The sequence below is a fragment of the Neovison vison genome, chromosome 10, assembly GCF_020171115.1.
Source record: "Neovison vison isolate M4711 chromosome 10, ASM_NN_V1, whole genome shotgun sequence".
Classification (NCBI taxonomy): Eukaryota; Metazoa; Chordata; class Mammalia; order Carnivora; family Mustelidae; genus Neogale; species Neogale vison.
In genome coordinates, this window is record NC_058100.1 from 74078082 (window position 1) to 74105955 (window position 27874).

Here is a 27874-nt window from a genome sequence, read left to right on the forward strand (position 1 = left end):
GGAGAGAGATCGACACTGGGTCCCCACTGTGTTGCAGGCAGTGGCGCTGCCAGTTCATCCAGGTGCCTGTCCCTTTAAGAACAGGTGTGGAGACTCACCTGGCTGGGGGGATGTTGGAGGTCTCTGTGGAGGCAGCAAGGCAGCCAGAGCTGCCCTGGAAAAGCCTGGGGCACCCAAGCCTTGTATATAGTTAGTGCTCAAAACCTTTCAGCTGAGAAGTAGTTCAGGAGGAGGCTGGAGGCCCCAGTGACTCTGGTTATGAGTTGCAGGGGCAGACGGGCTTCAAGGGCTGGCCCCAGGGTTCCGGTGACCAGACTAAACAACACAGCCCAGGTCCTGGAGCCCCATGTTCCCTGGGCACCACCACCATCATGTCCTTAAGCCTTATGGCTCTCACAGGCAGGAACCTGCCCATTTTGCTGGAGCCCTGGGCAAAAGCACGCCTTGAGGAGTCTTTCCTATCTCCTGCTGGCCCCCCTGGTGCCATCTGCTCCTGGGGTTGGTCAGGGATGCGCATGGTCCCAATTGGCCTTTCACTTCACCACACCCACTTGGCCTTGGCCTTGGCCGGGGACATTGGTGGTTTGCAATAGCCGCACAGCTGCCTGACAAAAGAGGCTCATGGATATCGGCTACAGGGGTCAGGGTGGGGGCTGGGTCTGACTCACCCCTGCCCCACCCTTCCCTTCCTGTAAGCTCCCTGTCCTCCCGCCCCTACTGCATGGTCCAGTGGTCAGGCTGTTGCCCCCCTGGCCACCACTTCCCTCACCTGTCAGCTGCCCAGGCCAACTAAGTGGTCAACACTTCGGCCATATCTCCTCCTCCTTTTCTTCCTGGAAGCAGCTCAGTGCCTTGCGGCCCATTTTCCCACCTCCATCCGCTTGGACCCCTCCTTCTGGTCTTGATGCTCCACGGCATTCCACCAGCCCTTCTGTTTCCAGAGCAAACCACCAGCACCATGAATTGGCCCCAGACTGACTGGTCCTATGCCGGACGCCAGGATGCCCAGATGCGTCCGCCTTCCCCTTCCAGGAGCTCAGGCCTGGGGCGCAGGTGGACTTTCTTTACACAGATTTCGGTCAAGCAGCCATTGGGTGCCAGGTACTGCGTTGGGCCCTGAGGAGGGGACACTGAATAAACTAGCACGTCCCTGGTGTCCTAGAGCTTAGAGAGATGTCACCAGAATAAACATACAGCCCATCAAGGGGTCAGCGGTGTGATAAAGCCAAATGAAGCAGGGTCGGGAGAGAGGTTGGGGGCTCTCTGATAAGATCAGGGGGAGCAGTGAGTAGTGGCAGGGAGTCATGTGGACCCCCAAGGACAGAGCCTTCCAGCAAAGGCTCTGAAGGGCGTGCATGCATGCGTGTGTGTGTGTGTGTGTGTGTGTGTGCGCACAAGGAGGAGGCAGGCTGGGTCACAGAGGCTGGGCAAGCTGGTGAGGTTAGGAAGGACCGATGCCCAGGTCTGGCTCGGATCCATTCGCCCAGACCCACTGGTGTGGGGCCAAGCATCAGCAGCCTGAAAAGTCTCCCCAGATGACCCTAACGTGGAGCCAGGCTTGTGAGCCACTCATGTGGGGTCTTGTGGGCCATGAACGGGGGAAGCTCTGAGTTTCACTTTGGATGGGAAGTCACAGATCTCTGTTTTCCGAGGCTCAGAGAGGCCCCAGGAGGAAGGCTGTGAGAGGGGGAGGGGAAGGACATCCACACCCTTCAGGACAAACCCAGACCCAAGGGAGGAGGGAGGAGGAGCCTCTCTCATGCGGGCTGCTGTGAGGTGGGGATGGCCATCACATCCCCAGGGTGAGGCGGCTGGGGTTTGGGGGTGAGCCTGGCCACACTGAGCTAAGGGGGCCGGTCAGAATTTGAACCCAGGTCTGTGCACCTGTGCAGCCACAGGCTCTGTGCTACACCACCTGCCTCCCAGGCAGATGTGGGCGGCTAGTGCGGGCGCTTCAGCTCACTTGTCTGCACGGAGATCCACTTCTGGGATCCTGGGGACTGCGGGCAGCACCCTTGGCCCCACCCCATCACCTACAGGCATAGGTGACCACGGGCACCAGAGAATTAGCTGATAGCCACTGTCCCCTGTCCCCACCACACACCCCCTGCCCTCCCCCAGCCCCTCCTCTGGACCCTCTGGACCTCCCACCATCCACCAACCGAAGGGGCAGCGTAGGACCCCGGGGCCTGTGCTCTGCTCCAGCGCTCTGGCTGCTGTCCTTTCTGATGCTGCCCTCCCAGGGGCAGAAGGACCGGGCAGAGGCCAGCTTCCCCGCCCATCAGCCATTTCTCCTCCCCCTCCCTCCCTCCTTTGTACCTCTCTCTCCCCTTTCTCTACCACCCCCTCTTTCTGCCTCTCCCCTCCTTCCTTTTCATGGGGGGCCCTTAAACCTGGGGAGCAGCCATCAGACCCAGCCTCCTCCCTAAGGGAGATTTTGCAGACTCCCCAAGCCTCCGACCCTTGTGAATTCTCCGGGTGCCAAATGTCATCCTGTCTCTTGCCCTCATGGGTTTTCTGGTGACGCCAACACAGACATGGGGGGGCCATGGCCTGGCGGTGGCTGTAGGGGCAGGCAGGGGTGTGGCTCTGCCCTCCTGACTGGCTGCAGTCAGCACTCCTCCCTGCTTGGAGCTTCCAGCCCTGTCCTCGTCTTCCTGACTCCTCCTCCCTCCTTCCCTCATTCATTATTCATCTGAGGGCTCCTGACTCCGTGCCAGACTGTTTCCAGTACCAGGGATACAAACTTGACCCTGACTTAGACCCTACTTGGGGGAGCTCGGAGTCTCAGAGTCAGTTAGGATGTGGTCTTGGCTTCCTCTCATGAGATCTCAGTTACTTGGGGGAAAGGGAGTTGTCTTTTAGTCATTCTTTTAAAATTTACCGAGTTCTTTTTTTCTTTTTTCTTTTTTTCCGTTAACATTTCAGAGACAACAAAACCTTTTATGCCATCCACGTTTTCCCTGGAGGAGGGGTCAGCTGGGTTCTGGGGTTCTTGAGGAGGACTCTTGCACACCCAGAGCTCCAAAATATGTGGACATGGATTCAAATCCCACATCTGCTCCCTGCAAGCTGGGTCACCTTGGGCATGTTACTCAACCTCTCTGTGCCTCAGTTTCCTTCTCTGTAAAACAGAGGAAGCAGCAACACCCTTTTTTGCGGGATTTCGAGGATTCACGAACAAGTGCCTGCAAGGGGTCAGGCACCTCATGCTCATAATGTGGAAGCATCAAGACCCTACCCATGCCCACACCCTTCTCTAAGAGCAAGAATTCCAGCTCCCTCCCTCCCCCAGGGATCCCAGTCCTGGCATTAAAACTGGGCACTTTTTCTTTGCTTGCTTTATTGACCCTTGATAAGATCTCGATCATTTGTAAGAATATATTAAGCACATTCTACCTAAAAGATTTTGCAAGACTTTTAGAAGACATCCTCAGCCCAGCGTTTTGGGATTTAAATGTAGCTGCGGAAGTCATTATGGAAGAGAGTTCACAATCAAAGCACTGGGTCAAGGTGTCTCAGAGTGGGTCTGCTGCCTTCTGAGCTTGTGAGTGCTCTGTCCCTAGAAGCGCAGAAGCAGAGGCCTGGGAGCACCTCTTGGGAATCCCAGGGCGCATTCCAGCTCTGCCAAGTCTCACCTGCTTGCAAAGGACGGTGCCATCTTCAGTCGGCCAGATCTGTACCTGGTCTGACCGTATTCCTTGGGTCTCTACTTTGCCAGGCAGGGCAGCATGGGATGGCCCACAGGTGAGAAGCAGGGCTCAGAGCAGCTGAGGAAAACGTGGCACACGGTGGTGCTGGTGTGTGAACCCCCTTCCCGCCTGGATTCCAGGAGGCTGGGCCACTCTCCCCATGAAGTCACTCACTTCATAATAAGACAATTGGCCTTTCCAGAGCAGGGAGTGACCCTGGAGTATGGATAATAACCAGACCTGGGATTCCAGAAGCCGGAGCTGATGAGTGGGAGCGTGGCCTTGGGGAAGAGGGGGTAGGCCCAGGGGTTAGGGGCCAGAACCATTTCCTGCTGTGGGCACCTGCCTTGAGAGGTTATCCTCAGCCACCGTGACTATGCACTTCTGGCCGAGAGCCCCCCTGGGTGATGGAGTTGACTGCCCAGCTCATTGTTCAAGACGGTGGGAAAGGCTGGGACAGATGAGCAAGGGAGTGGTGCGGCGTGGAGGTCAAGAGCGGGGCGGCTCTTGATCCTGCTCCCTCACTTCCTGGCTGTGGGACCACATCATGTGGCTGCTCTGGGCCTCAGTTTCCCCACCTGTAAAATAGGCTGATCGTAGGAATACTGTGGAGATGAAATGAGTTAGCACATGGAAAGCACTCAGAAGGTATGGGCCACATAGAAAGCTCAGCGTAAGCGTTAGTGTCCTTATCTGCGTCCCATTTAGATGGTGGATGGCCGCAGGGATCAACCACCCCCCCATCGTTTTCACTGCTGGTGCTGTGACCAGAGGCCAAAGGGTTCTCACTAGGAAAGAAAGGCTGTGTGGGGGCTCAGGAATGAACAAACCCCCTTCTGTCCGTAGGGAGTATCCGTCCTCCCAAACTGCCGTCAGAGTTTGCGAATTCCCACATCCGGTATCCTGACAGTTTCCATGTTACGCAAAGTGCTATAAGCTTAACAAACTACCTAAATGTTCTTTACTTTAACAGACAGTTATTAAAAATCTCCTTGGCCCTAGCAAGTCTGTGAAACACTGAAGATTTGGAAATAAGTAAACAGGGCGCTCTCCCAAGGAACTCCCATCTGGTCAGGGAAAGATAAGCCGATTGCATAAATTATAGTAATGGCTTGAAGTGAGCTTAGTTATCTGGACCTCACAGATGCCCCGTGATAAGCCCAAAGGGTGTGAGCGCCTGGGGTGGGGGGGGGGTAAGCCTCCCTCCCTCCCCTTCCTCAGCCTCTGCAGTATTGGTGAGTTTTGCAAGCCTCCGAAAGTGAGTTGTACCTGTACCCTCAGTTCAGCTCTGGAGGTGAAGAAAAATGAATTTACATAAAAATGAAGCACCTGATACATCAGGAAACTGCTGGAACCCCCTCTTCCCCAGTCCAACCACCTGCCCTTCCCTGCAGCAGGGAGCATGCCCCACGCTACCCCTGCCTTGAGACAGGACCTCTTTAGGCGGCGTAAGTGCCCATTCACAGTCACAAGGTAAAGCCAGTCTTGTTTCTAGGTGTTTCCAGACCCTACTCCCTCCACCCCCACCCTCAGGATGCTTAGAGGAACTTGGCCGCCGTTGAGCTCCAACATGCCATTGAGTGTCCTACTGTCGCTTCTCCTGCAAGGTTCCTGCAACCCGAGCCCTTTGTGCCCCAGCTCTGATCTTCCTTCTCCGGCTTGTATCCCATCGCCCACAGCATGCTTTGTGCTCTGCTGCTAGACCAAGGACCCATCATGCCCTGAGACACTTCCTCTGCCAAGTCTTTGCACCCCCAAAGTGTATCTGTCCATGTTTCCTCTGCCTGGACTAATTCTTCCACCTCCCTCAGTAGCTCCAGCTGAGTCAGACTCACTGGGCCTTGAGCACGTGCCTTCCCCTTGCTGGCACTCAGTGCCCCTGTTCCTGTCCTGAAGGGGGGTCCCGGATGCCTTGCAGGGCCCTCCCTTCTCCAGATTTTACACCGACCTCTCTGTTTCCACTTTAGTGTTTTGTAGGAGTCATTTCCCTCTCCTCCTTTCAAGCTTGCCTCAAACTCTCTTCCTCCAGGAAGCCCTCCTTTTTTTTTTTTTTTTAAGATTTTATTTATTTATTTGACAGACAGAGATCACAAGTAGGTAGAGAGGCAGGCAGAGAGAGAAGAAGGGAAGCAGGTTCCCTGCCAAGCCGAGAGCCTGATCCGGGGCTCAATCCCAGGACCCTGGGATCATGACCTGAGCCGAAGGCAGAGGCTTAACCCACTGAGCCACCCAGGTGCCCCTACGAAGCCCTCCTTAATCAACTCCGTGACCACTCTTTATGTTCTCGGTTCTGTTGGCATCAAGTAAGGTTGTGCCCATTGCAAGGGCATCAGGGGTTTTCAGCCCCTCATAAGCTCCATTGCCCGAAAAGCCACCCAAATATGCACAACCTGAGTAAAAAGAGAGCTTAGTATGGAAATGTGACCTCTAGGTAAGTCCTCCGACACTCCACCTCTCATCAGTCCTCCCCCAAGCCCGACTATCTGGAAAGTCTAACAGCCTGCATTCTTTTCTTTTTAAGATTCTTTTTTATTGATTTGAGAGGGAGAGAGAGCGAGAGATCAAGAGCAGGGAGAGGCAGAGGGAGAGGGAGAAGCAGACTCCCCACTGAGCAGAGAACCCAGACGGATGCGGGGATCATGATCAAGGCCAAAGGCAGACACTTAACCTCTTAACTGACTGAGCCACCCAGCGCCCCTCCCAGCCTGTGTTCTGTACTCAGGTTCCCAGTGTCTGCCAGGTCTCTTCCCAGGGTTCAGATCCTCAGTTCCCTGGGTGGTCTTCAGTGTGATTGCCCCCAGGATGCCACCCCCACCGCAACTGCTTTATTGGGGTCATGGTGCCCGTGGGTGACCAGGTAGTCCCTTGGCAACAATGGTGGTACTTTCATGCACAGCAGACCATTTTGCTCTGAAATCATCCTATGAGGTAGACAGGGCAGGCACAATGACCCCATTCCGCGGATGTGGAAACTGAGGCCTGAGGAGGTTTAACACCTTGAGCACAGGGTTAGTTAAATGACACAGCAAGGCCTCCCACCAGGTACACCTGAACTGCTTTGTTTGCCTGCTAGGACTTTAATTCATTCCGGCCCCGAGCTGTGGAGCCCTTGGCCTCTAGCCCCGGCAAGGGAGCCAGAATAAGCAGATTTGACTTCTAATCTGACTTGCCCAGCTGGTTCAGAATGCAGCCGCTCCTCACCTTCCCTCATCCACAGCTGCTCTGGGCCCCTCTCTGCACCCCTCCTTCTCCTCCCCGACCCCCCCCAAAACTAGCTCTGGGAGCTCTGGGGTGGGCATGGGGTGGGGTCCCCAGGAGGATGTGAGCCTAAGGACAGGCGGGATGTTTTTCCTAGTCCACATTGTTCTGCCCGTGCCCATTGTGTGGGCTGAGAGCTGGACGTCACCAAGTCGCCTGGCAGGCATTCAGCAGAGCTGGGGAACATTTCCGGAGGGAACTGACCCGTTATGAATGACTGAAGCTTCTCGAAAGCGTTGGCATTTCTTTGGATCGGCCAGACTGGGGGAGGCGAGGCAAGGAAGACGGGATGACACCCGTCTCCTGGCCCACCTGCCGTTTGCCAAGAGGTCTTTGTCCCACAGAGCAAGGGGTTGGAAATGTCACGTGGAGGGGAAGCGGGGTGGGAGGGTGGAGGCGGACAGAGAGCTCGGCCAGGGGGAGCCAAATTGGACGATCATTTAGTTTATGTCACCTGATTCCAACTTGGAGTTCCCACACCTGCAGATGGGAACCCATCTAGACACCTTTGAAAGCCCCCACTGAGCTCACCCCACAGGAAGTGCAAGGTCAGGAAGGTGTCAAAGCAGCTGAGGGTTTGTGGAGGATGAGTAATGCTGGTTGTCCACTCCCAGGGAAGGCATTTATTCATGCATCCCTCTCTCTACCCCCAGGCCGGGTGTGCCTCCAGACACGTCCCTCGGTGCCAGCAGCTGGGTTGCCGTGTTCTCTCAGGGTCTGATTGAATCCTTACAGCAAGACCAATGGGCAGGGGTGCCTGGGGGTCTCAGTCAATGAAGAGTCGGCCTTCGGCTCCGGTCATGATCCCAGGGTCCAGGGAGTAATTGAGTCCTGCATCGGGCTCCCTGCTCCATGGGGAGCCTGCTTCTCCCCTTCCCTCTGTGGGCCGCTCCCCCTGCTAGTGCTCTCTCTCTCTCTCTAACAAATAAATAAAATCTTAAAAAAAAAAAAAAAGCAATGGTAGACATAGTAACCCACATCTTCTTCTTCTTTTTTTAAAAGATTTTGTTTATTTATTTGACAGAGAGATTACAGGTGGGCAGAGAGGCAGGCAGAGAGAGAGGAGAAAGCAGACTCCCCGCTCAACAGAGATCCCAACTTGGGGCTCCATCCCAGGACCCTGGGATCATGACCTGAGCTGAAGGCAGAGGCTTTAACCCACTGAGCCACCCAGGCGCCCCCCCATAACCCACTTCTTATAGATGAGGAAATGGAGTCTCACAAAAGTTAGTTCCAGACCACACACACACACACACAGCTATTTCTTGGCTCAGCTGAGATTCGAACCCATGTCTCTGACACTGCTAAGTCCATGTTCTATAGCAGGGTTTCCCAAACATTCACAAGCGTAAGAATAGACTGCGCGCTAGCTAAGAATGCAGCTTTCTGGGTCCTGTCCCCACACTACCCACCCCCCCACCGTTCCCCATTCTCATTCAATAAAGCAAGAGTGGGTGGCAGGAATTTGCATTTTTGACAAATAACACAGGTGGTTCTGAAGCAGCTGGACCACAGGCTGAGAAACATTGCCTTGGGGTCTGGGCTCCATTCTATGACTTTAGCCAAACGGCCCCCCAACCTGGTCTGAAAACATGGGTGCAGCTCCAAGCCCCTGCCAGGACCTCAAAGGGTGGCCCTCTCACCTTGCTTGTCCCTTACCTGAGCAATGAAACCCAGGAAAGGCAGCCTGGAACCTAAGAAGACAGCCAATCTGCAGTCTAGAAAAGTCTCCTGTTGCCCTTTGTAACATTTTAAACCCACAAGAGGAATCTGTGTAACAGAATCAGGGATAAAGGGGTCCTTGCTCATCCCTGGAATGTTTGTGGACCCCTGCCATGGGAAGAAGCTTGGCACAGACCCCTCAGAGAACCTGAGATGGCAAAGGGTACGGGTTTCTCAGAGCTGGGTGCAAGCAGGAACCTCCCGCCTTAGAATTATTTGGGCTTTGCTAAGAATTCAGAGTCCTGAGCCCCAACCCAGACCTCCAGAGTCAGAAGCTCTGGGGGTCAACTCTGGGGCCCTGCATCTAAAACATATTCCTCAGGCAATTCTGAAGCACATAGAGGTTTGGGAAGCAGTGCCCAGGCTGTCTGGAAGGCAAGGAACTCCTGAAGCTCGGGGACCCTGGGAAGGCTGCAGAGCTACAGCACAGGCTGGGAGCCCTGGGGTGCCGCTGTGGGTTAGCGGAAGGAGTGTCACCCTTGGTGTGTGCACCATCTGGGTTTGTATCCTGGGCAAGTGACAACGTCCCCCACCTCAATTCCTCACAGGCCAGATGAGGTTCATCTGGGTCACCTCCCCACATCACTTGGTGGCCCAGGGAGGGCGCTGTAGGCACAGAATGGGCAGCCGTGGGTGTGCAGTGGCAGAAGCTTATTCTAGGTTTTTAGGCGATGCCAACAGAAGGCTCCTGCAGCATCCGGCATCCAGCGTCCAGCTGGCTCAGACCCACTCCATTCCACTGGGAAGCCAAAAGCGGTGTTGCGTGTGGGGGGTTGGAATTCAGAATTGTGCCTCTGGACTCCCATAGAGTGGCCTGGGGCATCGTGGGACGGTCAGGGCTCGGACTATGGCCGGTCGGACTCCGAAGCCCCAGTCAGACCTGGAGGGCCGTTGCCAGCTCTCCATCCGCTCCCCTGTCTGTCCATTCTCAAGCCCCTTCACTCCACTTCAGGGGGTCACACTGAAAGCGTGGGCTCTGAGGAGTCAGCATGAGCCCTTCCTTGTCTTGTTTCCCTGCTGCTGTCCCTGCTGAGGTGGGAGACTCACTGTTCCCCTCTCCTCCCCGCCACCCTCCGGCTGGTAGCCAGGTCCTTCCTGGAGACGGACCTGCTAAGCCAATTCACGGCCAGGCGTGAACTAGGCAGACCCAAGCCCTCCCCGGGAACATGAGCCCTTCACGAGAAGCTGCAAATGACAGACACAGTCAGCTTGGATGACGGTCTCTCCCCGGTCAGTTTAGTCTTGTGGTTAGGGGCACAGCCTCTGGAGCAGAAGGGTTCCAATCCTGGCTAGCCCATCCACTAGCCAAGCAACCGGGGCCACCTGCTTTGCCTCTCTGTGTCTCAGTTTCCTTGTGTGCAAAACCAGAGTTGTCATCAACGTGCCCACTTCCTTAACACGGGGAAAACACTCAGAACATATCTGGCGCATATTAAGCTCTAGGTAAATATTAGCCAGTAGTGCTTATTAATGGAAGGATTTTGAACACTGGGCTTCATAGGTAAGTGCCCTTGTCTGCCCAGGGTGTGTGCTTGCCGCATCTAGGCTTATTTAGCCCTGGTTCTGTCGTCACAGGGTTTTCCCCAAGATTTCCCAAGAGGATGAGTCCCAGCCTGAGACCCTCACTACTGTCCGGATTAGGGGAGAGTCTATGAGAATATCCCTTAAGTCAGGGCATAAATGGTTGGGAAAGGAACTTGACCTCTGCCATTTCTTTCAAGTTCAGCTCCCCTGTGAACTGGGGGCGGGGCTTGGTGAGAGATGGGGGCACCGGGGGGCCATTGGTGAACCACTGGGTCTGTCCACGCTGGGAAACCGGGAATAAGCCAAATTGTCTGGCAGCAGCTTTTTTCTGCAGGAATCTGCAAAATGGCCAGAAGACTCCAGTCCTCCGGGCAAAGAGATGGACAGTGGGGCCCTGCTCCACTCACTCCTCCTGCTCCCATCTCCTCCCCTCTGGCCAGTGTCCCTCCAGGATGGGGAGGGCAGGAAGACTGGAAGGCTCCTGGAGTGGGGTGGGCGGAAGGGTGGTGTGCAAATCTCTGCCCTAAATGTCCCCTCATCTCCCAGCCGGACTTGCTCCAAGGACATGAGAAAAGGGCCTCCCCTGCCTCCTGCAGACCCGCCATCCTGGGAGGGTCCTCTCCTCACATCGGACCACCACGGGTTGGTCCAGCACCCACCGCAGGCAGGGAAGACACCGCCCTATCCGAGGACACTGCTTCGAGAGCTAGGACAGCAGCCAGGTCAGGCAGAACACTGAGTTCACACCCCAGAAGCTCTGATACACAGAAAGGACACACCAAAGCGAAGTGGGGACTGCAGCCAGCGGTAACTCTCCTGGGGCCTCTGCCGCGCAGAAGGTGGAGGGAGCACGAGGGCCTCCCTGGGAGGCCCACACCTTCCTGGCTTTCTCGGTGAGTCAGGGGCTGGCCTACACCTGGAAGAACAGTGACTCAAGACAAAGGCCACACACTTGCGGAACTCAGTGCAGAGGAGACAGTGGGTTACCGGGGCACGGAGGAGGGCGCCCCTGATTCTATCTGGGAGCACGGACATTTGAGCTGGACAGGCTGGGTCGTGTTACTGAAGGACAGGGACAACAGCCAGGGGACTTGCTCAGGGGTCACAAATCCTCTGGGGTGGGGTGGGGGATGTCCGGGAGGGATGGAGAACAACAGAGGAGGGTAGAAATGCAGGCAGGGGCCTTGAGAGGCCTGTGGAAGGGACCAAGCTTTATCCTGCCAACAGTGCGGAGGAGGAACGGACAGGACTTTTTCCTGATTATTGGAGGCCATATATCTTTATCATAAAAAATTGGGGGAGAAATAGCAAAAGGAGAAAGAAGGAAATTAAAATCACTCGGATGCCAATTACCCAGAAATAACCACTGTTAACATTTTGATGTTTTCCCTTCAGATTCTTTTATATAAAAAGAAATTTAAGAAGAGGATATATATGATCAATAAGACATGTAACATATGGACATTTTTTTTAAAGATTTTATTTATTTATTTGAAAGACAGAGATCACAGGTGGGCAGAGAGGCAGGCAGAGACAGAGGGGGAAGCAGGCTCTCCACTGAGCAGAGCCCAATGTGGGGCTGGATCCCAGGACGCTGGGATCATGACCTTAGCTGAAGGCAGAGGCCCAACTCGCTGAGCCACCCAGGTGCCCCCATACAGGCATTTTAATAGAGTGAGATTGTGTATTTCATACTAAAAGATTATGTTATATTAGAACATCTTCTGAATTCAGAGAATACATATTAACATACAAGTTATTTTATAGTAATTTATTTTTTTAAAAAAGATTATTTATTTATTTGACAGAGAGAGAGCACAAGCAGGGGGAGCAGCAGGCAGAGGGAGAAGGAGAAGCAGACTCCCCACTAAGCAAAGAGCCCAATGTGGGGCTCGATCCCACGACCCTGAGATGTACCTGAGCCAAAGGCAGACATTTTACTGACTGAGTCACACAGGTGCCCCATTTTATAATAATTTAGTATAATATGCATGCTTTTTACTTTTTGCTTTTTTGGTTTTTTTAAAGATTTTATTTTTAAGTCATCTCTGCACCCAACATGGGACCCAAACTCATGACCGTGAGTGAGATCAAGGGTCATGTGCTCCTCGTACTGAGACAGCCAGGTGCCTCTGTGCGTGCTTTTTGAAAAACTAGATTGAAATTATACAAAGGTGGAGTTTTAAATTTTATTTATTTATTTTCAATAGACAACATATTCATGTGCTCCGTAATTTGAAAAGTCCAAGAGAGTATATAGTGAAAATGTTCCTTTCCGCCCATCCCCCCCAGCTAGCTTTCTTCTTCGAGTCAGTGAATATTGCTGGAAACTTCCAGGGACTTTATGCGTAGACAAGATAAACACATCTTACCTTCTCCCCATTTCACAAATGTTACACTAATGTTAGCCACTGACTCTGCATTGCCCGGTTTTTACTATGTATATCTTTGATACTTTTCCTATCAATATATAGTTTTCTCATTTTTTTATGATGACATAATATTCCATGATATGAAGGTATCTCATTTCTGTCCCTACTTAGTCATTCTAGGGATCTTCTGCCTGCATAAACATGCTGCAACCAATAACTTTGGACAGGGGTCATTTTGCAGAAGAACACCTCTATCTGCGGGAGAGCCTTCTCGAAGTACGAAGATGACGAGGATGATGGGATCACAGGTCAGGGGTCAGGTACAGTCATAAGTGTTGATGGCTGATGCCAAATAGCCCTCTGCAGACGTGACACCAATTGCTTTAAAGTGTCCCTCTTTGCGGCACCTGGGTGGGTCAGTCATTAAGCGTCTGCCTTCAGCTTGGGTCATGATGCCAGGTCCTGGGATTGAGCCCTGCGTTGGTCTCCCTGCTCAGCAGGAAGCCTGCTTCTCCCTCTCCCCCTGCTTGTGTTCCCTTTCTCGCTGTGTCTCTCTCTGTCAAATAAATAGAATATTAAAAAAAAAAAAGAAAAGTGTTCCTCTTTTGGGGCATCTGTGTGGCTCAGTTGGTTAAGCATCTGCCTTTGGCTCAGGTCCTGTTCTCGGGTCCTGAGATCGAGTTCTGTGTCAGGCTCCCTGCTCAGCAAGGAGTCTGCTTCTGCCTCTGCCTCTGCCTCTGGCTCACGCTCTCTCTCTCTCTCTCTCTTTCTCTGTCAAATAAATAAAGCATTTTTAAAAATAAAAATAAAACAAAATAAAGTGTCCCTCTTTTGATGTAAATGAGGTATGAAAGCAGGTGGGAACTTGGAGGCTAAGGAAGGCGGGACCCGCTGCAGGCAGGCAGCACAGGCGGGGAGGCGCTGCCATGGAGCAGGAGACTGCCCGGGACTGGACTGTGGGTCAGAACCGCCCAACAAAGGCGGTGCCAGAGCTGGTCCTGCGGCTGCAACGCACGTGCCGGACCTAGAATTCACAGGCAGGGACACCAGCGAGCATTCGGATGGGAGTGTGTGGAGGTCTGTGAGGGGGCGACAGGGCGGTGGGACGGGTGGGGAAGCCCCCATCTGACGTGAAGGGACAGCTGGGATAAAAGCAGCCAAACAGAAGGAAGGAGCGCCTGGGGTTTCAGGAAGCTCCAGTTCCCAAAGTGTCAAGATACTAATGATGAGCACGAAACTGAATCTGGAGCATTCTCCTAGGCTCTGGAAAACATGAACACAGACCGTGAAGAAGGAACTGAAGGAGCGCCCGGCTGGCTCAGTCAGTGCAGCGTCTGACTGGATCTCAGGGTCGTGGGTTCGAGCCCCACGTTGGGTGCAGAGGTTACTTCAAAAAATAAATAAAAACAAAACCAAAAAAGGAGGGAAGTGCAGATTTCTATTTCCAGACCGACTACTAGCCACACGTTTGTCATCCCTCCTGTGACCCCCCACAAAACCGACGATAAAGCAATGAAGAAAAGTACATTCTTTTAATGAGGACGAGAACAGAAGGGAAACTGGCACAGAGGGACTGGCATATAGGGACGGACATGGAGAAGAGCGGTCCCCGATGAAGGGGGAGGCAGAGTGGGAGGCGGCTGAGAAGGCCCCACGCCATCCCAGCACAGCCACAGTGGGGCTCAGAGAGGCTGGGGCTTGGACGGCGTAGAGGAGGCAGGAGACTGGCAGCGGTGGCTAAAAAGAGGCGGACTGGTCAACAGCGCGGCAACGGCAGATCCCTAAGCGACATGAAGGGCAGCCAGGGATCCATCCCCACCGGAAGGTTCAACAACCCCAAAGAAGGGGTTTCCACCTCTGTTACTTGGAGTCCCCCCCACCCCGCCCTGTGACCCAGGCTTCCTCCCCGGAGGATAAGAAGCCAACCGACCAGTCCAGCCTCGCTCTTCAGCACGGAAAGACAAAGACTCTCAGACATCTGGCAAAGCCTCTGGTGTGAAAAGGAAGCAAAGGTAAGTACACAGGGGTGGCGAGGATGCTCCACGAGAAAGAGAAACCCCTTCTGACACAGGAGACACAAGAAAACCTTCCAAACCTGATAGGTATTTTCAGGGAGATTTAAGGGCTGTTGCATCCCCAGACAAGGACAGGAGGCTATGAAAGAAACAACCAGAAAATAGTGTGAGTGGGGTGCCTGGGGGGTGCAGTTGGTTGAGTGTCTGACTCGTGATTTCGGTTCAGGTCATGATCTCAGGGTCATGAGATCGAGTCCCGAATCCAGCTCCTTGCTGGGTATGGCGTCTGCTTGAGATTCCCTCTCTCCCTCTCCTTTTGCCCTTCCTCTTCTTCCCCTGCCCCTCATGCTCACTCTCTCTAAAAAAAAAGAAAAAGAAAAGAAAATACTGTGGATTACCAGAAATTAAAGTTAGGATTATAAAAATAAATATTTCAGTAAACAGTGTTGGAAGGTAGAGAATTAGAAAATCATTATGATAAAAGTCTATCCAGAACAAAAGTACAAAGAAATTCTAAAATAAAGAAATAAAATAATTCCCCAGAGCCAAAGAGCAGAATTTTTGAGTATAAAGTGGACACCAAGAATCACGAGTGAATGAGACACCATAAGCTCTGTCGTCGTGAACTTTTAAAATAGCAACGAGAAACACAAGATCCTCAAAGATTCCCTAGAGGGGAAAAAGTTTACCTCTAAAAATATAAGAACCAGGGGCACGTGGCTGGCTAAGTTGGTGAAGCATGTGACTCTTGATCTCGAGGTTGTGAGTTCGAGCCCCACATTGAGTGTAGAGATTACTTAAAAATAAACTCTTAAGGGGTGCCTGGGTGGCTCAGTGGGTTAAAGCCTCTGCCTTCGGCTAGGGTCATGATTCCAAGGTCCTGGGATGGAGCCCCGCATCGGGCTCTCTGCTCAGCAGGGAGCGTGCTTCCTCCTCTCTGCCTGCCTCTCTGCTTATTTGTGATCTCTACCTATCAAATAAATAAAATCTTTTTTTAAAAAATAAAATCTTAAAAAAAAAAAGAATTAGACTAGCCTCAGGATTCCCATTAGCTAAGGCTAGAATAATATCTTTAACATTGTGTGAAAAAAGCGATTTTAAATATTTTTATAAACATTATTTATTTATTTATTAGAGAGAGAGAGAGCGCATGAACAGGGGGAGGGGCAGGCAGAGGGAGAAGCAGACTACTCGCTGAGCAGGGAACTGGACATGGGGCTTGATCCCAGGACCCTGAGATCATGACCTGAGCTGAAGGCAGATGCTTAATCCACTGAGCCACCCAGGTGCCACCCCCCAAAATAATATTTAATGCAAAGTCTATATCCATCCAAATTACCATTCAAGTGTGATGGTGGAGCCAAGACACTTCCAGAAAGGAGGGACTCAGAAAATCCATGTGCCATAAGCCCCCTCTTAAGAAATTACTTTGATATAAAATGGGGTGTGGGAAAATGATAGCATAAACAAAGGAGGAAAAGAGAGGGAGGGAAGGGAAGAGGAGAAGGAGGAAGGGAGGGAGGGAGGGAAGGAGGAAGGAAGGGAGAACAATGGGACCAGGCCAGGGCATCAGTGAAAGGAAGAAGTCCCTGGTGGACAACTGTGCGACAGAAAAGCAACACACCCAGGGGCGCCTGCCTGGCTCATCAGAAAAGCACGTGACTCTTGATCTCAGGGCTGTGAGTTTGAGCCCCACAATGGGTATAAAGATTACTAGATAAATAAATAAGCAAACAAACAACAACAACAAAACCAGCTTGCCCAAATTGAGCATAAGAGAGAGAACCCTGTGTACGGGGTCCCTGAGGAAAAGGGGGACTTCATAAACAGAATCCTCGATAGGCTGAAACGTTGGAAGACAAAACTTGAGGAAATGATGATATCAAGTGAAGAGAAGAAGAGAAGTACAAGGAGAACGCAGGAGAAGGAGACAGGCAGTTGAACTCTAGGATAAACTAAAACAAATGAAAGGAAAGGTAATTCTAAGACATTGCCAGCTTGGCCACAATCGGTATTTACATAGTCACAAAGGTAAACATTATTTATTAAACTTAAACTTTTAGAACCAACCTATAGGCAAAACGTGAAGACCTAACTACAGTTAGAAAATTAGAATTTCAAGGAAATGTTCAGAAGACAGAAGTTGGGAAGGAGAGCCCAAGGGAAAGGTAGGAGTGATGGTAGGCTCAGCCTACAAGATGGCGAGTCCAGACTAGCTAGAGCTGACGAGATGAGAAATAAGATATAAATATGTTACCTGAGACAGCAAAGGTCCTCAACAGATTTATTTTCATTTTATTGAGAGGAACTGAATAAAAACAGCTCTCTAACCATGTTGGGAAGAGGATGGGCAGAGGGCTGTACGGATGATGTATGTGAACTCCATCCCCACGCTCCCCAGTTAGCAAATCAATAGAGGCTGTCTAGAAAGGAGAAATCCAGAAACAGCAGCATAAGCACATTATTTAGAGATACGGAAGTCACTCCCAGAACAACGGAGGTAGAAGTGTTTGCCTCGGAGGAGTGAGACTAGGGGAAAGGATGAGGTAGGGCTGTTCACCGTAGGCGCCTCCGTTCAGCCGTCGTTTTAACCAAGTGCAGGATGTTCTTGGATATGAAGATTTAACTGTATCCCAAGGAAAACAAGAAGGCAGGCTCATGCACCTGCATGTGAGGGCTGGAGGCCAGATTCCAAGGAATCAGACACCCGAGTCATGAAATGTCTTGCAGGTAAGACTGAAAAGCAACCAGGATAAACGAAGAGGACGTTGGCAACGAGAGAATGTTCTGATTTTCGCAAAGAGACAGACGGTATTTCTGGAAACAACGGACCAAACCACTCAATATAGAATCCTGGCAAAATTCTAGCACAGATTACTAAACAGATGGCTTGGGAGTGTTTGGGGATTTATTTATTTATTTATACTCTGCCTTGTTCCAGAAAGAAGGATTTGTAGAGGCTTACAGAGAGGCGAACAGTACCACAAGATAAAAAAAATAATAATTTTCCGTGAGGAAAGAGTCTCAGAAAGTTAACCATGGCGTTGCTATGTGACCCAGTGAATCCGCTGTGGGTAAGCACCTGAAAGATCTGAACCTCGTTCTCGTGAAAACTCGTATGTGAGTGTTCCCAGCAGCGTTATTCGTGATGGCAGAAAAGCGGAAACCCATGTCCATCGTTGGATGAATGGAAAAGCAAATTGTGGCACAGCCCTGTGATGGAATTTCTTGTTCAGCCACAAAAAGGGTACTAGACGTGTGTCACAACACGGAGGGACCTCGGAAACATGCTAAATGAGGGAAGTCAGACCCAAAAGGCCACACATGATATGAGTCCCTTTCTATGAACTGTCCAGAGTAAGTAAATCTATAAGGAAAGATGGTAGACAGTGGTTGTCAAAGGCTGAGGAGACAGGGGAAGGGGTTGTGACTGCTAATGGGGATAGAGTTTCCTTTAGGGATAATGAAAATGTTCTGGAATTAGGTAGTGGCGATGATCACACAATCTTGTGGGTGTACTAAAAACCGCGGACTCATACACTTTGCTTTTTTAAATTATAATTATTTGAGTAATCTTCTACATCTGACATGGGGCTCGAACTCACAACCTTGAGATCAAGAGTCTACAAGACTCTTATAACGGAGCCAGCCAGGCACCCCTGAGTCATTCACTTGAAAAAGAGTGAATTTTATGGTATGGGGGTTATATCTAAAGAAAAAAAAAAGGAGGGGGATGAGGAAAGGGGAATAAAAGGACAGAAAATAAAAAGAGGAACCGAGTCAGCAAAAATACATATACTATATGACTCTGTACAGGTGATGAAGGTGGGCAATGACTTCAGCCATGAGATTTCCAGCAGCTTCTATCAGCTTGGAAAGGGTGTTAATTAAATGATACCCAGCATCCACAAGATAAAAAAAGAACTGGATATTCAGGAGAATCGCAGTTTTTCTTGGTACGGATGCCTGGCAGGAATCTCTCCTGTGCATCTTCCTATAGGTATCCGTAGGCGGCAACATTCCCACCGTAACTGCAGTAAACCATCGTAGGCTCGCTCCAGCCAGGCAGAAAGCCCCGGTAGAATTCAACAAGGGCACTTTAACGCAGGTCCTAAATGGTCTGCCAGGGTACGCGAGCAATTCTCCAAGGGCGAAATGTGCATTCTCTGGAGCAGTGGTTTCCAACCTTGGCTGCACATGAGAAAACCCCCAGGAGCTTCTGCAAAATACCAGTGCAGGACCCCATCAACTAGAGAAGCTGACTGTCTTTAGCTTCCAGGTGATTCTGACCCATAGCCAGGTCTAAGAATGACTAATAGATGAAATGTACATCCCTCACCAAACCCTCCATGAATATTATTTCTTGCCTCAGTCCTTATTCGTAAGTTCAAGCTTCTAGTAATGAAACTTGAAATTCACGGACTCCTATTTCCTGGATGTCTGCTGGGCACCAGGCAGGTGCTGGGCCATGCACCTGAGACAGAAGGATTAATGTGTGACCCAATCTCCATCCTCGGGGCACAGACATCCGATCTGCGTTAAGGACACCCCAGCTGGTGATCACAAGGAAGAGTGGTAAGTGGAGATGGAGGGAACACAGGCAGACCCCTTGGGTAGCACTGGGGGGTGGGGGAGCTCCCCATAGGATGACTAGCTCACCTGAGCTCCGAATGAAAGGTTAATTAGAGGGTGGAGAACGGGGCACTGTATTCAATATTTTTCTCAATGAGTTGGATGACGGCTAGTAACCACCCATTATCAATGTGAGGGGCCATCCTTACTCTGGGACAGCTGGAGGAATGGCCCTTCTGCGGCACGGCTGAACTGGGATCTACAGTGTGCTGGCAGGGAAGAGAAACCCAAATGTAAATTACATGAGGCTCAGGGTAGGGGAAGACAACTAAAAATGTAGGCGGCACCGAACTCCGTGTTCTACCAGAGGCTCAAGTGTGCTCTCATTTCTTCCCACCGCAACACTGTAAGGATGTGCTATTTTGCAGTTTAAGAGAATTGGGCTGACAACGTTGAGGGCGGAGATGACTGTTGAGTGCGGGACCAGAACATAGTGCTGGTCTGTCCTGCTCCCACGTCCAGATTCTTCCCATTATTCCACGTAGACCAAGTGATATACTGCATGGGACTTCCATAAGTCAACTGCAGTTCTGGGGGCGTGGGGCGCCTGGGTGGCTCAGTCGGCCTTCCACTCAGATCATGATCCCAGGGTGCTGGGATCGAGTCCTGCTTCCCGACACCTTGCTCAGTAGCGAGCCTGCTTCTCCCTCTGCCCGCCGTTCCCCCTGCTTGTACTCTCTCTCTCTGACAAATAAATAAATAAAATCTTAAAAAAAAAAAAATAGCAGTTCCTGGGGGAAAATGTCACCAGCTCTAAGCCTGCGCACCAGTCTTGGGTGTGTAAGTAGGAGTCGAATGTGAGAGGCAGATGGCGTCATGGGGAGGGTCCAGACTTTGGAGTGGGCTCAAAATTCAGCTGCGATACTTTCTAGCTGTGTGGCTCTGGGCAAATTACTCTGCCTTCTTCAGCCTCAGTTTCCTCATCCATAAGAAAGAGATAATAATGCCTGCCTCATAGGATCATTGTGAAGATTAAAGATAATGTAGGTACAGGGGCACCTGGGTGGCTCAGTGGGTTAGGCCGATGCCTTCGGCTTGAGTCATGATCTCAGGGTCCTGGGATCGAGTCCCGCATCGGGCTCTCTGCTTAGCAGGGAGCCTGCTTCCCCCTCTCTCTCTGCCTGCCTCTCTGTCTACTTGTGATCGCTCTGTCAAATAAATAAATAAATAAATAAATCTTTTTAAAAAAAAAGATAATGTAGGTACAGACGCGGAGAAGATATTTATAATATACGTGAGAGAAGACTTCTATCTAGAATATAAACAAAACTCCTCAATAATATTTCTAAGGACAGACAACTCAATGTTGAAAGTAGGCAGAAGACATGGGGCCCACGGGTGGCTCAGTCGGTTAAGTGACCAACTTTTGATTTCAGCTCACGTCATGATCTTAGGGCCGTGGGATCAAGCCACTTCTGAGCAAATCCTCAACAGACCGAGTATTTCCATCCCCCAAAAGACAAGTCATGAATGTTCACAGCAGCCCTATTTATAGTAGCTCCAAACTGGAAAAAACATGAATGTCCATCAATAGCGGATGGGATAAATAAATTCGTGTACATAACTTTGTATGCCATAAAACTGTATGCAAATAAACTGTGTGTATGTATACAGCAGAATATGGCACAGCAACGAAGAAGAACAAACTTACGCTCTTGCAGACATAATACTGAGCAAGGCCATTACCGTTTCCGGGGTGGGTGCTGGAAATATTCTGTATCTTGATCTGGGTACGTACACACATAAAAATTCAGTTTGTTTATTTAAGCCGTACACATTTTAATCTACATAAGTTTGACCTCTATAAAAAAAAAAAAGTAAAGTAAACAGGGGGTGCCTGGCTGACTCAGTCAGCAGAACATGTGATGCTTGATCTCCGGGTTCTGAGTTCGAGCCCCATGCTGGGCACAGAGCCTACTTCGAAAAAGGTAAACAAAAAGTCACTGTATGTCGTATGCTTAGCACAGAGTGGCCACTCGATAAAGCCATCAAAGTTGCCAGAAAAAAGGAAACAGCAAGCCCATTGTCTTCAGTACCCCTTAGACCACTTGGAGCAGAGTATGGTGCTGGGAGACCCCATTTTTATGAAGGTTACTAAAAATCAGAGCATGACATGATCACAGAAAAGCATCGCAAGGGGTCTAGAATACATGGCCAGTGAGGGTTGGCTGAAGGAAGTAGAGAGGATGTTGCTGGGGACAATGAAACTTGTCAAGGGAGAACATGAGGAATGTCTTCAAATAGTGAATGGCTCTCTGTAGAGTGGGAATTCGAGTTCTCCTTTGTGGCTCTGAAGTAGTCATTTGCACACGGCAGCTGCCGCCGAGTCCCCTGGAGGGTTTTACTGAAACAGATTATTTCTGACTAGCTGGTCTGGGGCAGGACTGAGAATCTGTTTCTTTCTCTCTCTCTTTTTATTTTTCTAAAGATTTTATTTATTTATTTATTTATTTATTTATTTATTTGACAGGAGAGACCCAGCGAAGGAGGAAACGCAAGCAGGGGGAGTGAGAGAGGGAGAAGCAGGCTTCCCGCTGAGCAGGGAGCCCGATGTGGGGCTCCATCCCAGGACCCAGGACCTGGCAGACACTTAATGACTGAGCTGCCCAGGTGTCCCTTAAGATACTGTTTTTAAATAATCTCTGCCCAACGTGGGCACAAACTGACAACCTCTAGACCAAGAGTCACATGCTCTCTGACTGAGCCAACCAGGCACCCCTAGAGAATCTTCACTTCCTTCTTACTTTTTTTTTTTTTTTTTTTAAGAGAGAGGGTAAGCAGGTAGGAGCAGAGCAGATGTCTGCGAGAGCGTAAGTTTGTTCTTCTTCGTTGCTGTGCCATATTCCGCCGTATACATACGCACAGTTTATTTGCAGACAGTTTTATGGCATACACCAGTGCAAAGCCCCAGTGCAGGGCTCGATCTCACGACTCTGAGATCACGACCTGAGCCAAAAGCAAGAGTTGGAGGCTTAACCAGTCGAGCCAGCCAGGTGCCCCAAGGATCTTCATTTCTAAGGAGTTCCCAGGACATCCTGATGCTGCTGGTCCGGGGATATACTTCGCTAGCCCCTGTGCTAGCGTATAGACCAGGAGAGTGGTTTGTGCTATTGTTGTGAAGGAGGACGAGGAGGAGGAGGAGAATTCACTGAGCCTGGTACACTAGCTCCTGTATCACACCCTGTGTACACTTTCTCACAGTAAGGGAGGTATTATTCTCCCCCGTTTTCTTTTTCTTTTAGTAAGCTCTGTACCCAGCATGGGGCTTGAACTCACAACCCCAAGATCAAGAGTCTCCCACTCTACTGACTGAACCAGCCAGGTGCCCTCATTCCCCCCATTTTAAGAAAGGAGGAAACCAAGGCTCAGTTTGGCACACATCTCACAGCTTGACTCCGAGCCCAGGCACACTAAAGCTGAGGCCGAGTGGCTCCCTGGGCAGCGCTGTAAATGGGATTGGGTGTCTGGGTGGAAGGATAATTTCAGAGGGTCCTTCCAACCCTTAACTTGAGGCTGGCTTCAACTAGTTCCGTTAACCACTAACACATATTCAGCACCACCGGTATTCTCTCCAGGATGCGTGTGGCCACCGGTCTCATTCTTAAGAGGCTCCTGGGCCATCTCACCCACTCCTGTCTCTCCTATCCCTCCTGGAACCTGCAGTCACCACCCCCCACCCACACAGGCTGATAACTCGGTTCATCCAGATAGCTGGCGAAGGAGATTTTCCTACGCATACCCATCTCCGCTGTTGGCATTCGTGTGGGGGTAAGGTGGCCGGGTCATCTGGATACAGTCCTTGGCACCAAGCTGTCTGCCACTCCTCCCACCCCCCAGTGCCGAGCCCAGACCGAGCCTGCCAATCCACTCTGCACACTCTGGCCAGCAAGGAGATGATGCGGGGGCTGTGAAGATAAAATCCAGAAGTAGGGGAGGGGTGGCCTCATTCCCCAATGGCCGGAGGAACAGCAGATGTGCTTAATGACCTTAAACTGGAGACTTCTACTGCTCCTGCCTGCCTTCCTCCGAGCCTGGGAAGCAGAGACAAGAGGGTCCTGGGGACCCAAAGCAGGCCCACAGTCACAGAGAGGATCCTGCCAAATGTGAAATCAGGTCCAAGTCCAGGTGAAATGCTCTAGGCTGTGATCATCAAAACTTTTCTTTTTATACATTCTTTTTTGAAAGATTTTATTTATTTGAGAGAGAGGGAGAGCACAAGCAGTGGGAGGGAGTTTCGAGGGAGAAGGAGAAGAAGCAGGCTCCCCGCTGAGCTGGGAGCCCAGATGCAGAGCTTGATCCCGGGTGGCTGATGGATTGCTTATCAACGCCCAGGTGTAAGCGGGAGTCAGGGAGTCAGGAGAGGGCGAACAGCTCCACCGAAGAGCCAGTCCTGGCACTCAGTGAAGAGCCGAGCTCATAGCCCTTCCTTGGAGAGAGGCACTGCACAGACGTTTAGCAATGATTTAAGATGGACCCCCAAGGAAGGACCCTAAGAAGGTCAAGGAAAGCTTCCCAGAGGAGGTGACCCTTGAGGCAAATAAACAGATTTCAGTCTGCAAGCGCCTGAGGACCCTTCACTCCCATAGATCTTTACTGCCACTCTAGTCCATCTTCCCTTATTTTGGGGTCTCAAACTGCTTTCCAGAGCTAGTGAGGAATGGGGATAATTTCCTTCCAATGCACACAAGAAGAAATCTGAGAGTGGCTAAGGGATCATCCAAGGTTTTGTTGTTAAAATTTAAGAACGACCCCAAGGTGTCCAGGGAGGGCTAGACATTTGGACAGTCGACACAGAAGAAATAGAGGACAGCTTCTGTCCTTAGGGAACTTGTTACCATTGGGAGATAAGATACATAGATGAAAAACCAAAAATAATTATAAGGGCAAGGTGCAAATAATTCAGTACCCATCTACTTATCCGGGACCTGCTATCTGCAAGGTGCTCTGTGAGGCACCTGGATGTGGGTGGGGAGAGTTGGCAAATATAATATAATATGGTAAATATAGTCCCAGCCCTTACGAACTCACCGTTTAACTGGCTGCAGGGGAGGCAGGGTGGCAGGAAGAGGAAGCCGGCAGTCCCTGGGTGTAACAGCTGACCCTGAAGATTATAGGGGGCCAGGAGGGGATCGGGGGCTTGCTGGAATTCGGGGATTGGGTAGGATTTTTCCGGAGAAGTTTCTTGAAGAAGGTAGACAAGGTGATGATACCGAAAAATAGAGACAAAGAAGAATAAGAAGAGAGATTAAACAAAACATTTTCCCATATTCCTCCTTCCACAACAGCCCAGGAAGGAAGCCTTCCCAGGCAAGACGAGATGTTTCCCCCTGCAGGCTCCCAAAGCACCCCTACGACAGAAAGAACCTCACAGCTGTGCCGGTTTCCCTGCCTGTTTGTCCCAGCTCAGGGGCCCTGCAGGCCAAAAGGAAAGGGAAAGAAAGGAAAGGAAAGGAAGAAGGAAGGCAGGAAGGCAGGCTTCAATTCTAAGGAGGCTGGATATTGTGTTCACAGAGAGTTCTCACTTTGTTTTTGTTTACTTATTTTTACTTTTCACTTTTTTATCAAACCATAGCTTGCTTACAATAGAAGACACAAATCCTAAGTGTACATATGTGTGTACATGAATGAATTTTTATGTATGTTTATATCTGTGTAACCACCATTCAGATCAAGTTATAGAATGCTTTGAGCACCCCAGACACCTGGGCTGCCTCACTGTACCAGGGTCACAGCCACTGTGGCTGGAGGAGCTGAAGCAGTAGGGTGATGTATCTAGGGCGTACATCTAACGAAATTATGAAAACATTTCAGGCGTTTGAGCTGAAAAGGCCAAGTGCTGGGGCAAGGTCATATGCATGAAGGACTAACATGCCCAGAGCCATTAGCCTTGTTCTATGGGTGGCTGGGGGGAGCCACAGGGAGGGGCATTTCAGTTGAGCTCCAAACCCTTCCTTGAACTGGAGCTGACTCACAGTGGAAGCGGACCCGCAGGAAATGATAGGTAAGGCCCCGAACAGTAAGAGGGATCAGTCAAGAACAGGACTGACAAGCTCTTCCCAGCAGTGATGGGGTGGGAATAGGAGACTCAAGTTGGAGATGGTTCCTTCCAGCTTTGACCATCTACGGTTCTAGAAGTCTGTGAGAATGGCAGAGAGGACCTAATCAAATGCTTGTTGTTATGATTTATTTTTGGTTTTGTTTTTCAGTGGAGAACTTTTTTTAATCTTTCTTTTAATAAAGATTTTATTTATTTATTTGACAGACAGAAATCACAAGTAGGCAGAGAGGCAGGCGGGGGGGGGGGAACAGGCCCCCTGCTCAGCAGAGAGGCCAATGTGGGGAGAAGGGGTGTTGGGGGGGGTGTTGGGCTCGATCCCAGGACCCAGAGATCATGACCTGAGCCAAAGGCAGAGGCTTAACCCACTGAGCCACCCAGGCGCCCTGCAGAGGATAACTTCTAACTGAATTACAAATACTGTGTAGACTCACTTACCACCACTGAATAAATAATTCTTATTACCTCCCAAACCACCAAGCCACAGAGACCCTGAGGCTCTGCTCCCAGGCACTTAGAGTCTAGGGCAGATGGAGCAGATGCGGAGCGAGGAGCGAGCGTGGCTGTGAGAGACAACCAGTGCCTGCAGGAGAAGTTGGTTACCTGTCCTAAGGCCAAGTTGTCAGGAGAGCACCCACCCTCCTACCTCCTCAGCCGCTTCAGCTCTGGTCCCCCTGGAGGGCCAGTGGCCATGATGGATGTCATGGCTTCTGCCACCCCTAGAACACCTGAGCAGAGGTGACAGTCTGGAACTTATTGCTCTGCCTCCAGAGGCCAATGCAGGAACCCTGGCTCCCCCAGAAGCTGGTCCAAGCAGGACTTGTCAGTTCCATGGCCACCTGGGGGGAGGCACAGGCTGTCAGCCGCAGGCTCCTCCAAAAACTACGGGTCTGGAGACTAACATCTCTCCCCCCACAACCCCATCCGGGGTTTTCCAGCATTAAAAAAACAAGAACAAAAACAAAACAAAACAAAACAAAAACCAGGAATTTTCCTCAGAACTCTCGGCCCAAAACACCCAGAGAATTTTTTCGGAATACCTCATGGGATTTCTCCAGATCTCTGCCCCTTCCTTCCCACCTCCTCCTCCCCACTCCCCACCAGGAAGAAGGAGAGAGACGGAGTCCGGAGAGACCACCTGCATCCCGCCACCTCCTGCACCTGTCCAGCGCCCCATGAGATGAGGCGGGCGAAGACCAGCTCTCGGGCGGAGCTTGGCGTGAAGATGGGATGTTTCATAAGGTTTTCTGTCGCAAGTGCTCACCCTCTGGAGGTGCTAACGAAAGCCATGAATACTCTCCCAAGAAAAGCATGTATGTAGGTGATTGTCTTCTATTCCAGGGAAAGATGGGGGCGCTGTCAGACCCTCGAAGTCCATCTGTGAATCCCCCGAAGTGTAGGGGGCTGTGCTCCGGGGTTCCTCCACGGCACAGCCCAAGCCAGGCTGCAGTCTGGGGGGAAACTGTCGCTCCCCGAGCGGACGCGGAGCGCTGGAAGAGCCCGCCCTCCAGGCTGTGCGAGCATCCAGGACGCCTCGGGCTCAGTTCGCCCAGCTCTGCAATGGGGGCTCAGGCCCCTCCGCCCCCGGGCGGGCCGTGCAAGGACGCGGGTGGGACGGGCAGCTGGAGAGGGGGTGGGAGCGAAGAGCGGCAGGCGGTCGGTCTCCCGCAGCCCGGGAGGGTGAGCGTGGGTTCGGGAAGCAAGGGGGACGCCGGCTCCCGGGGCGCGCGAGGAGGGCGCGGACCCCGACGCGCTGCCCGCCGGCCGCACACGCGCCCCCCTCGCTCCCCCGGCCCGAGGGCGGGGCCCCTAGCCGGGCCGCCCCTCCCCGCCCCTCCCTCCCGGCCGCCGGCCTCCCGGGCCCAGGCGGCCCTCCCGCGGGCGGCGCGGCACTCGGGCACCGGCGCGCGGAGCCACAGCCGCCAGCCCGCCAGCCGGGGCCATGGGCTGCGACGGCCGCGTGTCCGGGCTGCTCCGCCGCAACCTGCAACCCACGCTCACCTACTGGAGCGTCTTCTTCAGCTTCGGCCTGTGCATCGCCTTCCTGGGGCCCACGCTGCTGGACCTGCGCTGCCAGACGCACAGCTCGCTGCCCCAGATCTCCTGGGTCTTCTTCTCGCAGCAGCTCTGCCTCCTGCTGGGCAGCGCCCTCGGGGGCGTCTTCAAGAGGACGTGAGTGCCCGGCCCGCCCGGAGCCCCGCAGCTCCGCAGCCCTGCTGCCCCCCTCCCGCGCCGCTCCTCGGCACGGCCGCGCCGACCCTTCCCTTCCCTGCCTTTCCCTTCCTTCCCTTCCTTTCCTTTCCCTTCCCTCCCTCCCCTCCCCTTCCCGCCGCCGCGTCCCTGCCCCCGTGGGGCCGAGGCTGCCCGGCGCCCCAGCCTCCGGGAGGGCGACGACCACCCCTCCCCGCGCCGGCAGCCGCGCCCCGCCTTAGCTGAAGGACTGCCTCCCTCCCCCACCCCAGCTCTCCCCGGAAAAGTCTCTCCAGGGACTGAAGGTGACTTCGGGATTATTTATTTGCCTTCGCTCCCGGGGGTGAGGAGCTCAACCCGGCTCTCACCCGCCGCCCCGCCCGCGCGCCACGGGGCCAGGGGTGATGGAGTTGG

At 51.9% G+C, this 27874-nt stretch overlaps 1 protein-coding gene and 1 long non-coding RNA gene across 4 annotated transcripts in view; one reads left to right on the plus strand and one right to left on the minus strand.

Moving 5' to 3' along the window:
• Nucleotides 1-23443: 23443 nt before the first annotated feature.
• On the minus strand, nucleotides 23444-27350 carry LOC122918845. Of its 3 annotated transcripts, XR_006386688.1 has the most exons (4): nucleotides 27272-27350; nucleotides 26535-26892; nucleotides 24244-24396; nucleotides 23444-23655 (listed from the first exon to the last, which is right to left on the minus strand). It is a non-coding gene; the product is annotated as an uncharacterized LOC122918845 (long non-coding RNA). The 3 variants fall into 3 exon arrangements; XR_006386689.1 differs by lacking the exon at nucleotides 26535-26892 and having other exon boundaries at nucleotides 27272-27335; XR_006386687.1 differs by lacking the exons at nucleotides 26535-26892; nucleotides 27272-27350 and adding an exon at nucleotides 25917-26116.
• MFSD4A (major facilitator superfamily domain containing 4A) overlaps nucleotides 27213-27874 on the plus strand; it is a 29929-nt gene continuing 29267 nt past the window's right edge. The window contains exon 1 of the mRNA XM_044267744.1: nucleotides 27213-27442. Coding sequence (XP_044123679.1) covers nucleotides 27213-27442 — 230 coding nt within the window. The remainder of the gene's footprint in view (nucleotides 27443-27874) is intronic.